Source organism: Kwoniella newhampshirensis, chromosome 1 (assembly GCF_039105145.1).
Source record: "Kwoniella newhampshirensis strain CBS 13917 chromosome 1, whole genome shotgun sequence".
Lineage (NCBI taxonomy): Eukaryota > Fungi > Basidiomycota > Tremellomycetes > Tremellales > Cryptococcaceae > Kwoniella > Kwoniella newhampshirensis.
This window is the reverse complement of record NC_089955.1, coordinates 92,615-106,146: the sequence shown is the minus strand read 5'-3', so window position 1 is coordinate 106,146 and position 13,532 is coordinate 92,615. Positions and strand designations below refer to the sequence as shown.

The following is a 13,532-nucleotide window of genomic DNA, read 5'->3' as shown; positions in this document are numbered from 1 at the left end:
TGACAGTCACAATGATGCTGTCCACCTTGATCTAGTCTCTATCCTACTTGCGTAGATTGTATGATTTGCCAGACATGAGAGAGAGAGAGAATTGTAGAAGATCGCGTCGCGCGGATGCCATGAGTGGGAGATGTATGATTTGAGTGTGGCATTGTACGTAAACCGGAAGCGAAAAAAACCTTATCTTGTTATCGTTCAGATCAGTTACATCTCAGCCGGAATGTCACTGCTACATAGGGATCCCATCCCTGGTCCTCTTCCCTTGAATCACCTTCGGAAACTGCCTATTCTCATTCGGTCGTGACTGTCATTATCGTCGGTTTGATCATTCGCTCATCGCGCACTGCTGCCACTTCCGCTTCCTGTGCCTCCAGTTGGTACCGGAGCCAAAGCCACATCCTGTCTCCAGCTATCAATGTTCTTCCCTGGGGAAGGGGGAAGCGCAGGCATAGGTCCAGACATGAATCCATGATGGCCATAGGCTACTCCTCCTTGCCCCGGCTCCACTCCTGGCATGTACACGGCTTGGTGGAAATTCGGCATCGACATGCTAGGATGTCCTGTTCCAGGATACGACATACCCATACCACCCATACCCATGTACACAATCATATGAGGCGGAATACCCCACACGGCCGGATTTGCAGAAGCCATCTGCCCAACAGCTGGACTCATGACCATGGCCGGACTCTTTCCTCCGCCGGGTGCGAAGGAGAACACTGTATTGCTCCCGAGCCAGTCGCCTGCGCCTCGCTCTGCCATTTGCTTCTGAGCCTTCTCCGCATGTTTGTAGCCCAGAGGCAGATCGTCCTCGATGATCTCCGCTTTAGTGATCGGCTTGAGACCTTTAGCTCTCGCTTGTCGCACGGCCAACGGAAGATCATCTTCGTCTTCGCCTTCGGCTTCATCAGTCATGTCTGAAGGCGTCGGTAGGGATAGGCCAAGGGAATCGAGCCTCCGATCTTTCTGGCCTTGACTGCGAGCCGAGCCAGAAGGCCACTTGAGAGTCAATTTCGATAAGGGAACGTCTTCGTCTGAGTCCGATTCCGGTTCCACACCACTCTCGAGCTTACTGGTCGAAGCTTGTGAGGGTGCAACCCCTCGCGCAATGGATCGCGCGGCAGGAGCGAGCTTCGACAACGGCAAGTCCTCGTCCGACTCATCACTTGATTGTGCTATTTCTTCGATGACATTGATCGGCTCGCCTTCAGGTCTGAAGTCAGCCAGATCGTCTTTTCGGTCTCCAGCCCTCAATCTCTCATTGCCGTTGAGATACTGTTGCGGCTGTTCTGGATCGTCGGTCACTTGTTGCTGTACCTGCTCGGGCGCGTAATCCAAGACAGGTGGAAGACTCCCTGCTCTCCTGATAGGTGATATGCCGAGTGCTTCTTGGATTGGTCGTTGATCTTTCGTTTCGGTCTCTTGCGGCGCGTCTACCGCTCTGCTCTTGGCTCTGTCTTTCTTCCCTTTTTTCTTCCCCTTCTGCTCGGCCAATAATATCCTCGCTTCCTCTTCTCTGTTCCTCGTGCTCTCTTCGTCCTGAATTGCCTTCAACTTTGCAAGTTCTCTCTCCCAGAGCTGGTCGACGCCGAAGACCGATCTTGACTTGGTGATCCGTTCCTCGGCAACTCTAGCTTCTGATCGAAGGAGGTCTTCGCTGGCCGGCACATCGCCGCCGGATCCCTCATGGAGCAAAGGCTCTAGAGACTCAGGATGATAAGTGGTAGGACGAGGCGGGACAGCACTTCCTGATGAGATCGAGAACGTTCCAGACTCCAGCGAAAGAGCGGAAGGATCGATGAGAGCTGAAGAGCGATTCATCATGGCTGGTCGTGAATCACCGGTAAACACTCTGGCGTTGCGTCCTATGAGCTAGCTTTCAGACATCTTGACCCAAACTACTCACCGCTGTCTTCCCCTTAGTGCTGCTTTCCTCGCTTCTAGCTCATCCATCAGACTCCTCCCGTACAGTTTACCCGGTTTCTTTTCCAAAGCACCTTCATCAAGCTCGCGTCTCTGAACCCCGATCTCCCCTTCTATTTCTGTTCCACCAAGCCAGTATTCCTGTTCCTCTCGTTTCCCACCCACAATCAAGCTGCTCCTGAAAGTCTTCTGGCTCAAACTCAGCGGGATGCCAGGTCGTCTCCCAGTCGTCTTCGCTTCAGCCGGGAGAGGCTTTTCACCCCGAACGAAGCCCTCCGGGACATTCGGTTCGACTCTATGAAAGCTCTGGGAGCCCGCCAAGGTAGAAGGCATGACGAGGACTTTGGGCTGCAGGAGGGACTGCCGGTTCACACCATGTATAGCGGAAGTGGAATATCGGGGAGGCATTAGCGGACGTCCATATTCCGCAGGTGTTGGAATATCCTGGTAGATTCTCGGAGTCCGGGCAGGTGAAGGAGCGGGCGAAGCAGGATCGAGGTATGAAACATCCGTAGAACCCCTTGGCATTTGAAATTCACTCGTACGGCTGGACGGGCGACTGGGCGCCTCAAAATCAAGGACTGATCCTGCACTGGATCGTCTTTGAGCGTCGAGGACTTTGGGATCGAAACGTGAACCTAGTTCGGGTGGTGGCGCAGGTAGGGCAAAGGGATTAGGTTCGTCCAGTCCCTCCTCGATGATCTCGCTTTCGAGATTGGGGGAGAAGGTACGACTAAGAGAGGAAAGTGGTCGTGAACCGGTGACAGTAGTCGGCATGGGAGAGGAAGGGAGGGGTACCATGATAGGGTCCGATATCCTCCTGTTTCGAAGCTCCCGCCTGCCGCTATCACCGCCTTGCCATCCCATAACGGTGTGGGGTCTCTCGACCAACTGTCTTACCCTTTCCGCTTTCGCCAAAGCACGATCCGCGCCATATCTGTCCGTCATATGTGACTCCGAAGACTGAAGTCTACCGAGATTGTTGCCCATCGAGACCGTCCGCTCGTGCACACGTCGTTGTTGTTGATATTGCTCATGCTGATTCTGCCCAACGTTCTCAATGACGTCGGCAACGTGAATTGATTTAGTGCGGCCATATGTTGGGGACATTATGGGCTCTGGCACAGGCTGGGACACTGTCACTCGTCGAGTTGTCGGTGGGCGAGGTGCATCTGCGATGAGATGAGAAGGCGGTCCCCACCTCGATACATCGACTTCTGCAAGATCTTCTTCTTCTCCCGTCCCCACGCTCGGTCCTCCTTCACGCTGACCGATATCTCTCTCATATTGCGGAGCTGCATTGGGAGCTCCCAGATCCAGATCTGACACCAGACGTCTCCTCCAAGATTGGCTCTCGGGCCTCTGAGCACTACCCCGCTTTGATGCGGAATGGGAAGCAAAAGTAGATTCTACTGGACTGGGAAGCACAGGAGGTGGTTGTGATAAGATCTGTCGTCTTCTTGCTTCCTGTTGAGCTTGTTGATAGGGGAGGAACATGGCGGAATCTCGATGAGATCGAGTGCTGGGTTGAGGGATCGGCGAGTCGGGATCATTGTCATATTCTGAAGACGTGGTGTCAGAGCGGACAGACTCTGGGCGAAGGGTACATACCGATGAGAGCCGCTGCGAGCTGGATACGTGACAGACCCATGGTGTAGAGATGCTATCCTGCCAGCAACATCAAGCCGACCACTTCTGATGACCTGTGAAAGACGACGAAAGGATGAGTCGATTTCGCTGTGCAACGGGAAGGATAGAAGGATGGCGAGTTTGACACAGACCCACACAGGTAGAACGTGGAGACCCCATCGCCGAGGGACTCACGTGGCGGTGCAAGTGTCGTTCCAGGTCGTATGGCTGCATCGTCTTTCCCCTTCTACATGCTCTCATCATGTGTATGGAAGTCGTGACAGGTTGGTCAGTGCTATGCATGCTGTTGAGGGAATGCTAAGGTTGCATGCAAGAAGAACGTATCGCCATGAGTCTAGCTGAGAAGAACGACTGCTGTTTAGGCGTGTCAAGAGAGAAGGTGGATGGGATGTACCGGTTATGGCTTGCAACCGGGATCCAAATCCACACGACTCTCTCCTTTTGGCGCCAACACACTTCATTTCTCTACTTCGAATCACGATACATCCTCACTCTTTCCATCCACCTCCTCTGTCGGTATAGGAAGTCCAACAGCCGTACAGTAGACCCATATCACGATGGGCGATTCAGCTATCCATGCTCTGGCAGGTTCGGTGGGAGGATGTGTATCGATGGTACGTTGTGGTGTCTGTTTCCCTCGCCTCTGCCTCTCACTGGACCCGGAAGCTGACTCGGTGTTCTGTCGTTCAGGCCCTAACCTAGTATGTGTGATCGTCCATCCCGTGAAGATGTCTCCGATGTTCAGTCACGGCTGAGCTCAACATCATCCTCCCCTCATTTCTGCTCCTATCGGCTTATATCTAACCCGTCAATAGCCCGCTAGTCAATCTGTCAACTCGAGCAGCGGTTCAGACCAAGAAAGAGCACCTTGTATGTCAACCGTTGTGATACCTCTCACCCTATTATTCAGAAGATGCCTCCTTTGTCGTTCATGATGTCCTCGCACGGGAATACAGAGTTTCTGAAGTCCAACTGACGATACTGCTGATAGACCATACCACAAGCTATCCAGAAGACTCTGAAAGCAGAGGGCCTATCGGGTCAGTCTGTATCCATCGCGCACTGGAAGAATGAAAGAGTGTTGGGACTGACCCTCCGTTCATCCTTATCGCAGGTCTTTACTCGGGACTCTCGAGCTCTCTCTTTGGAATAGCAGTCACGAATGGAGTATACTACGCATTCTGTAAGTCTATTGGTTATTATCGTATCTTTGCTATCTTCAGATCCCGCGCTTGGCCTGTGGAGAGATTGAGGAGGCTAATAATGTATGTAGATGAAGAAATGAGATCGCTCTTGATCAAGCGGAGAGCAAAAACGAATAGTTCGCTTAGTGCCTTGACGACTGGAGAAGGTATCATTGCGGGTTTAATCGCAGGTACGTCTTGTAGGATATAACGCTTGATAGAATCGACACCCGGCTGATCGCATTTGCACTCCGCAGGTTCGATCACCACTCTGGTGACTAATCCTATCTGGACTGTCCAAACTGCTCAATCCACACGTGCTGTCACTCACGGAGATCCGACCGATGGGATGCTGAAGAAGACCAAGCCTTCTGGTATCGACGCAGCTAGGGAGATCATCAAGCAAGATGGTGTCAGAGGACTGTGGCGAGGTATTGGACCTGCTTTAATACTGGTCATCAATCCCGTGATTCAGGTATGTCTTTGATGGTTCAATCCACCCCAGTTGTAGCCCGATCTTCGTGACAGCGAAGGCATTAACCCGCCCGGAAAACTGGGCTCAGGGACCATCATGCAAACCTTCGATCTTTCTCCGCCCGTAGATGCTCCTTTCGTGCCGAATGCGATGTAGGATCTGGAGTATGGTACTGACCATCACTCAGTACACAACCTTCGAGCGTCTTGTATCGCTACTTCTCACCTATCGTCTCAAGTCTCAAGGAACCACGCCGATAGGTAACAAAGCACTCGGTCGAAGTTCGTTGAGCGACTGGGACTTTTTCTTCCTGGGGGCTGCAAGTAAGCTCGTGGCTACTGGTGGAACATACCCATACGTGAGCATGATTTACGAGGTCGGATGGGCTTGTAGCTGACACGGGAGCGGACAGATCGTCGTCAAGTCTAGACTGGTCAGTTATCGACCTTCTTCTCACGGTACAGGACAAAGTCAGCTGATCTATTCTTACAACTACAATAGCAAGCCGCCACTCATAAATACCGATCATCCCTGAAAGCCATTCTCCATATCCTCGAAAGTGAAGGGCTATCCGGTAAGTCTGCGACGTAATACATAACCTCCTCTATCACGGGTCAATGAAGTGATATGCGCCTTCGCTCCTTGTCGGCACTCGCTGTACCAGGCTGACGGCATTTGTCACTCAAGGCCTCTATGCGGGTCTCTTGCCAAAGCTGTTGCAGTCCGTCTTGACGGCGGCCTTCATGTTCGTCGCCCAGCGCAGAATCTACGAGTTTGTCAAACGGGTGAGTGAATGGCCGGAGAATATGCTTTGCCGTCGAATCATGATAACGATAATTGGCCATGCTGATGAGGTGCTATCATGCAGCTTGTCGTGATTGCCGCAGCAAGAAAAGCAGTTCTTGCTAAGAGTTGATCACAGTATGTCACAGCCGACAGCGATGGGGAAAGGCGAGGAGAGTCTCTGTTGGTAACTTCACCACTTGGCAGGAAGGTAAATCACATGTCATGGGTACATGTATGTGACTATGCAGGTGTTTGGGATGTGTACAACGAGCCATGCTATGATTGATTGCTATACTACGAACCGCTGAATAATGCTTCCAAATTGACCCCACATGCTCCGTCCATGATTGAGTTCAAGCGCTTTCATTACCTGATCCGACTGTTGTTCTCGGATGCTCCCTACTCCCAGCCTATCACACCATCCCGCGCTTACTCGTAGTACACGATCTGCCTGACATCCTCATCTTCAACTTCGACCCCACGTTGACTCTTGACGACCCCTTCGCATAATCTCCAGAATGCCTCGTCGTCATGTTCCTGCTCTGCCACGATCTCGTACATCTCCTTGAGGACTTCCAGCTTGGCCCTGATTACCTGTTCCTTCCACCCGCCGTTGACTTGTTGTCCACTCATCGATAGCCTTGCACCATTTCCGACGACGTTGTTGCCTTTCGTATTGATCGTAGAGGTAGTGGCGTCGACAACGTTTCTCGATATTCTTAACCATCCCATCGCTCTTTCCTCCAGGACTTGATCACCCCCATTTTCATCCTTATCACCGAGATAGTCGGTCCAAAGTTCTTTGAGACTATTTCCTATTTTGCCCTTCAACCTATCTCTCACTTGTCGACCCGTATCGTCCTTCCAGATCCCTCTCGGCTCGCAATCTTTCGCGCTGTTCAGAGCTTGTACCAGCCCCAATTGATGTAACGAGTCGGACAATCTCGAAGCGGTATCAAGTCCCGTCGAGTTTGATCCCTCATCAATACCGTCCCTGACACCATTTTGTCCGCCGTGAGAATAGATACTGCCGCCGTTGCTGGTCATAGTGGAGAAGGGATTGAGTTGTGACATGTCCCTTAAACCTCCGCCTCCTCCCGCTGCGATCGTGTTGACTCCGGGAGTAGCTGCCCCTGGAGTAATTGGTGCAGTTGCAGGTCTCGAATACTGAGCCCAATAATCATCCTCGGCACCTTCACCTTCATCATCCAACTGATCTGCTACATCATATCCTCCACCATTTTTTGGAGGCGAGTCGAACGCCGCCCAATAACCCGCGGGAGCCTCTTGACCGCTCACATCCCTTGACTCGTGTCCGTCGTTGGTCGAATATATATCTTGGGTCGCTGAGGATTGCGCTCGTAGCTGCGAATGATGATCCGCATCGGAGGGAGGGAGGAGAGAAGGGCTCATCACCCATACTTGATCCGAGTTGGGAATCGGTAGTCTCGCAGAATGATAGACCCATCCTCTCCCGTCGCTACCACTTTCGAACTCAAACCAAATCTCCACTGACCCCTCACCAATATCGTCTCCGTTTGAGCCTAATTCTTCAGGTCCAATTGTCACCTTCGCAAAGGTGTCTTCCTCCGCTTCCTTCATGTATCCCACCTCGGTTAAGGTGTGTCCTCTTGCCAGTTCTCTCAATCGAGAAGAGAGCGGCTGAGTCGACTCGTCGGTCGGGAAGGGGGAGATGTGCGCGTCGAGGTTGGCTGGTGAGGGCGGGAGATAGAGGAGTCGCTGGAGGAGAGATTTGGAGAGTAGTTCTTGGGGTAGAGGAGAGGGAGGCAAGAGTGATGAGAGGAGGAGAGTGAGGGTCGAAGAGGGTAGTGGAGGGGCAGAGGACATTTTGTGGGTGGGGGCTAGGTGCGATGACGAGGTATATTGGTTGATGATTGATGGCCAAATGGATTGATGGATTGATGGATTGATGGATTGATGGATTGATGGATCGATTTACTGAACCGCGTTCTCGTTACAGAATGGCAGTGGTAATGACTCGCGCTTGACAGGGCTGCTTGAGACCGGTTTCAAAGCTCTTGCTGGAGTCACTGGCTGAGGGTCGTCTACTCCACTTCTGTCCAAGAGCAAGATGAACAGCTACTTTGTACGAGAGACATATACCTCTTGGGCTATGAGTAAATCCGGATGTCAAACGTAACTATCCATCGCAGCAATGAGTTTTTGGTCGCCGGTACTTTGTGACGTTAACCGGAGTAGAAAGCGATGACGTGGAAGCTGAGGATCACGGTGCAGGAACCGAATCGTGCAGGGATAGAAAATGTTCTTGTCGCCGCCAGAACAGGTTGTTGGGCTGAGCATCGAGATGGCGAGGATAGACAAGTAGGTTGCGGCATACGACGATCGGACGGATGGGCTGAGGAGGGATCATGTCTTTCCCATTCCGACCTTTCTGTGTCGAGGCTCTGTCGAGGGGTAGTCGACATCCCCCCGCCTCGAAGAGCTCACTAAGATTGTATCGCTGTCCGATCTCCAATGCGCCGTATCATACCTCTACATTATCACCCACCAACTCACCCCGCCTGTATACCTGCCGACGACCCTTCAATACCTCGTTGGTCCGATATGACCACTACTCGACGAAACACGACGATCTGAAACATCTCCATCATCTCTCTTCGACCAAGGACCACGCTCTCGCTCGGACATGGCTGGACGGGTTCAAGGTGGACGATATACCTAAAGAGAGTCTGGAGATCACTCGGAGTAGGTCAAGTGGGCCCGGGGGGCAAGTGAGTGAGCTCGTCATCTCACCATGACTTGGTACGACGTGGGAAATCCGCTCGGATGGGACGAGGGACTGATCTGAGACTTATCGGGTTCCCGTAGCATGTCAATAAGACCGAATCGAAAGTGACGATCCGACTGAATTTACTGCATGCTCAAGAAAGGTGGTTACCTCCTTTCGTCCTTGCAGCGTTGGAAAGTTCGGTAAGTCGGCTAGCCTCGTTACTCTCCAAAAGTCTCCCACAGCGTTCAAATCTCCCATCCACCGTTGGTTTTATACCAAAATAGTGAAGCATTTCAGAGACTGATGATCCACGCATTGTTTCAGCCACACTATCATTCCTCCTCTCCACCCAGCCTGCTCCTCTCCTCGCAAACCTCCCGCTCAGCCTCACACAACCAGACCACCGCACTTCACCTCTTATACACCACCATCCGCTCCGCTGCCGAAAGTCTCATCGTGAACCCTACGTCGCCGGAACAGAGAGCTCGAGTACGAGGACTGGAGAAGAGGGAGAAGGAGAGGAGGTTGGAGGGGAAGAAGAGACACGGTGCGAAGAAGGCTGCGAGGAGAGATATTGATTGAATCAAAAAGATCTGGTACGATGTCAGAGGAGAGGAAAAAGTGCAAGTACGACCATAGATCGCTTTGACCGGCTGGTTGGAATCCCTGGAAGACACGAGGTCGGTGATTGGAAGGTACCAAAACGCTTGAGACAGAAATGTCTCCTGGTCGGAGTGACAGAAATGGGAATCGAGTCTCAGCAACTCGAGCTCATCGTGCACATTGATACAGTCAAAGCCGCGCACTCAAGTCACACTCTAGACGCTCTACGTAGATTCTTGGTATGGTCCTATATAGCTGGGGGGGCTGCATCTCTTGGCAGCCTATATATCTCCAGAATGCACCGCTCAACGTTCACAATCCAGCGAAGACAATTACCTGTCGCATTATGCTTCCCATCGTCCAAACTCCGATGATCTCTCAACCTCGACTCATCTATCCCTTCTCACCTACTGCCTGCACCCCTTCTCGCACTCACCACTCAGCGCCTTTCAAGGACGATCCTCTGTCCTTTTTTCGATCCGCGAAGACGCTTGTTCGACGATTCTAAATCATTCCGTCAAATCGATTCCTCCATCTGCGGACATAATTATATGAAGACACCAGAATTGCCTACTTTTCATCTACGGCCATAGAACATAGAAAACATTCCATCCCGTCTGCTTTGGAAAATTAAGCTGTGTATCGCTCGGTTAGTACCAAGGTGGGGGACCACTTGGGAATCCCGGGTGCTGTAGTTTTTGCATCTCGTCCGTATCCTTTTCCTACACGATCAAGAAGCATGCATGTTCTGATGAATGATGGATGAACCGAGAGTGAGATCGGCATCAAGTTTTCCGTTTTGTTTTGGAACATGGACGACGTAAAAATAATGATACAACTGATCTTGTTCGGCGGGATCCACCGACGCGGGATTCTCATTTTCGCTTGGCCAATAACCATTCATTCTGCGGAAAGAACTATAAGCAGCCTCACACAGTTCTTTACGTTCTCAACCCCGCGACAATTATGCATAGATGGTAAACACTTTCTCTACTATTGACTGGATCTAGGGCGCATCGTCAAATCCCATGTTGACAACGCATCGGATACAGTCACCGGCCTAAGAGGTCACATATCAGCTTGGACTGATGATGGAGACTGCCAGTACCACTCACGTGCATGTCGTCGAAGCCCTTGTTGATATCATCCAAAGTCTGGTGGTGAGAGACAAACTCGTCGACCCAGAGTGTGCCGTTGAGATAGTCTATGGCAACAGGTCAGAGTGAAATCATCCAACGAACCGAGCACTGAGGTCGCGAGAGCTCAGCTGGTCTTACTCACCCTCAACGATGCCAGGAATCTCGGTTCGGCCCTTGACACCTCCAAAAGCAGAGCCCTTCCATGTTCGACCGGTAACCTAATCAGGCAGAAGATGGTCAGTCATGCTGGGTCAATAAATATGTGACCACGATGAGACTCACAAGTTGGAACCTGCGGAAGGTATCGATATCAGTAAATAGCTGTAACAAGACCTCGCCACCTAATACTCACGGTCGAGTAGAGATTTCAGCACCAGCGGGAGCGACACCAATGACGTTGCAGACACCCCAACCCTTGTGGCAGGCTTCAAGAGCCGACCGCATCACACCGACCTAAACAGCGGTGTATGTCAGCTACAACCCTTTTCAAGACAGGGATATCGCAATCAAGCTTACGTTGCCGGTAGCATCGAAAGTAAAGTCGAGACCACCGTCGGTCTCCTCAACCAGGTAGTCGACGATGCTCTTGCCTTCTGGGAGTTCCTTGGGGTTGACAAAGTCGGCTGGGGTGATTGTGTCATTAACGAGTCACCATGCAATCAAATTCCCTCGTCATCCCGCTCGAACTCGTCCTCTAGCCATTCTCATTTCAACAGGGCAAACTCTGTCGTGATTGCCCTTCATTACACCTATGTATCTCGCTTGCGCCGCCTGTATCCGGAGACCAGATCGACACTCACTAGCACCGAATTTGGTAGCCCATTCTTCCTTCTTCGAGTTGGTGTCGATCGCGAAGATCCTCTTACATCCCTTCGCTTTGGCTCCTTGCAAAATAGAAAGACCCACGCAACCAACACCGAAAACGGCAACGTTGGAATCTTCGATTCCGGGAGTCTTGGTGGCAGCACCGTAACCGGTCGTGATTCCACATCCGAGAAGACAGGCCTTTTCGAGGGGAGCTTTGGGGTTGATGGTGACAACGGAGAACTTGGAGACAACGGTGTATTGAGAGAAGGTGGAGCAACCCATCTGTGAGAGCGATTGAAGGTCAGGACTTGAAGGACAGTAGGTACGGACGACCATATAAGTTCTAGAAGGAACACTCACAAAGTGGAGGATGTCCTTCCCCTTGCACTTGAATCGACTGGTGCCGTCAGGCATGACACCCTTGCCTTGAGTGGTTCGGACTAAGCATCGACCAGTCCCATCAGTTGTGACACAGCGAGAGCGGAATGGTAGAATCACTCACCTCGACCGCAAAGGTTGGTCTTTCCAGACTTGCAGAACTTGCATTCCCTACACTCTGCGCGTGATCGGATGGACATCAGCGTTCCTGTCTCCGACGCAGATACGATCCATTTAACCCACCTGCAGTGTAGAGAGGGATCACATGGTCTCCGACCTTAACATTGTCGACGCCTTCACCGACCGATTCCACGATACCGCCACCTTCGTGTCCGAGGATTACAGGGAAAGCACCTTCGGGATCGTTTCCGGAAAGAGTGTATGCGTCGCTACATCTCTGAAGGTCAGTCTTGCTGGACTTTTCTCCGCTGCAGTGTTGGTTCCAAAGTGACCATAGCTCACGTGTGACAGATACCGGTGCTATTGAATCGAAAAAGTCAAGGTAGGATTGGTCAGCAACCTGAAGCACTGTATCATAATCATGACGAAGCGGATGACTGAGCGTACTAGAGAATCTTGATCCGCACTTCGCCATCTTGGGGAGGAGCGACTTCTACAGTCTCGATGCTGAGAGGCTTGCCTGAGAGATTGACGAGACAACGATCAGGATATATCCGTATACCAATTGGCGACCAAATAGGGAGAAAGTAAACATACCTGCCTCCCAAGCGATAGCAGCTTTACAAGTGATAGTCTGATCGTCAGGCGGTAAGTCCAGTCAGCGTACTATCAAGACTGGATGTAACACTCCGAGCTCGATCGCTCACCTGGCCTTCTGTGGACATGGTTGCGCTGTTGTTGTGAACGGATAGGATAGGTAGTTGAATGGGATGGACGGAAGATGAAAAAGATAGAGAGGAGAAAGAAAGGGATAGGTTCGAACAGAAATGATATGCATCACGTCGGATCCGGTATTAAAACGTCACTTGTCAAGGCAGGGATGATAAACGAGAAGGTGGAGGTCGGATAATTACGTAACATTCCTGGACGATTTAAACGCGGTGGGTGAGTGATCTTGACGCCCGAACAAATAAGTTGGACAGAAAAATAATGCTTCCGAGACTTGGCCAAAGCCGGGACGGGTTTAAAGTCGGCTTGCTCAGAGACAGAATCAAAATCTGCTTCGGGTCAACGGATTCCTCCACGGATTTAACGGGTTGATCACGGATGTGAGATGTGGAGGGAGGTTGGCTGGTTGATTGCATTACTCGTACTGACTGTGATCGTGCTTTGTGAAGGATCTAGCTGAGACCCCCGCATTGAGTGGTGACGCATAGCGCTGCCAAGTGTGAGGTGGATTAAAAGGCCGACCGAGATCTGTGGCGTTGGTTTTCGAGTCGGTTCTTTTTGGTCTTTCAATGTGGAGGCGGTAATCAAAACATCGTTTCATACGAGCTCGACATCAAAGATGAACTGTCAGAAAGTGGAGAGGGAACGGGACAGTGCGGTCAAAGGCAAGTAGGCCGTGGTAGACCGAGCCAATAATTCGTCCTGGACACATCGGCAATTGAGTGTGGTAGATCTGAGGAAATGATCACCAGAGCCAGGAAGTGAGAAGTGCCTCGCTATTCGTTATTGGGGTGGTTGAAGCCCGTTTGGTCACTTGAGAGCGAGAGTTACTACACCCAAAATCTGGTATGGGTCCCATTCAGCACAGGATTCAAGATATGATTACATGAAGATTGCTGGAAAGTGGACAAATACCTCTCACAACCACGAATACAACTACACTTTGCACTGAACTATGGAACAGTGACGGAAACACTGTTCGGCCT

At 51.4% G+C, this 13,532-nt stretch overlaps 5 protein-coding genes and 1 non-coding gene across 6 annotated transcripts; 3 read left to right on the top strand and 3 right to left on the bottom strand.

The window, feature by feature from the left end:
• Positions 1-333: 333 nt before the first annotated feature.
• On the bottom strand, positions 334-3,574 carry IAR55_000045 (uncharacterized protein; the record flags this gene model as incomplete). The annotated part of the gene is made up of 3 exons (XM_066943184.1): positions 334-1,852; positions 1,907-3,485; positions 3,535-3,574. 3 exons carry the CDS (start codon positions 3,572-3,574, stop codon positions 334-336), a joined length of 3,138 nt encoding a protein of 1,045 aa, XP_066805726.1.
• A 556-nt stretch (positions 3,575-4,130) lies between these two features.
• On the top strand, positions 4,131-6,148 carry IAR55_000044 (uncharacterized protein; the record flags this gene model as incomplete). Its single annotated transcript, XM_066943183.1, has 12 exons — positions 4,131-4,187; positions 4,264-4,274; positions 4,389-4,443; positions 4,565-4,613; positions 4,688-4,756; positions 4,847-4,948; positions 5,015-5,232; positions 5,420-5,590; positions 5,645-5,665; positions 5,734-5,806; positions 5,920-6,017; positions 6,101-6,148. The coding sequence occupies 12 exons, from the start codon at positions 4,131-4,133 to the stop codon at positions 6,146-6,148; spliced, it is 972 nt and encodes a 323-aa protein (XP_066805725.1).
• A 299-nt stretch (positions 6,149-6,447) lies between these two features.
• Positions 6,448-7,866, bottom strand: IAR55_000043 (uncharacterized protein; the record flags this gene model as incomplete). Its single annotated transcript, XM_066943182.1, has 1 exon — positions 6,448-7,866. One exon carries the CDS (start codon positions 7,864-7,866, stop codon positions 6,448-6,450), a length of 1,419 nt encoding a protein of 472 aa, XP_066805724.1.
• Positions 7,867-8,408: 542 nt separating this feature from the next.
• IAR55_000042 (uncharacterized protein) lies at positions 8,409-9,352 on the top strand (the record flags this gene model as incomplete). Its single annotated transcript, XM_066943181.1, has 3 exons — positions 8,409-8,771; positions 8,869-8,970; positions 9,095-9,352. 3 exons carry the CDS (start codon positions 8,409-8,411, stop codon positions 9,350-9,352), a joined length of 723 nt encoding a protein of 240 aa, XP_066805723.1.
• Positions 9,353-9,955: 603 nt separating this feature from the next.
• Positions 9,956-10,070, top strand: IAR55_000041. Its single transcript, XR_010824787.1, has one exon. It is a non-coding gene; the product is annotated as a 5S ribosomal RNA (ribosomal RNA).
• Positions 10,071-10,379: 309 nt separating this feature from the next.
• IAR55_000040 (S-(hydroxymethyl)glutathione dehydrogenase) lies at positions 10,380-12,542 on the bottom strand (the record flags this gene model as incomplete). The annotated part of the gene is made up of 14 exons (XM_066943180.1): positions 10,380-10,433; positions 10,489-10,577; positions 10,655-10,730; positions 10,795-10,804; positions 10,865-10,965; positions 11,029-11,135; positions 11,313-11,601; positions 11,680-11,759; positions 11,822-11,875; positions 11,941-12,086; positions 12,160-12,177; positions 12,265-12,337; positions 12,415-12,451; positions 12,525-12,542. 14 exons carry the CDS (start codon positions 12,540-12,542, stop codon positions 10,380-10,382), a joined length of 1,152 nt encoding a protein of 383 aa, XP_066805722.1.
• Between the last annotated feature and the right edge of the window lie 990 nt (positions 12,543-13,532).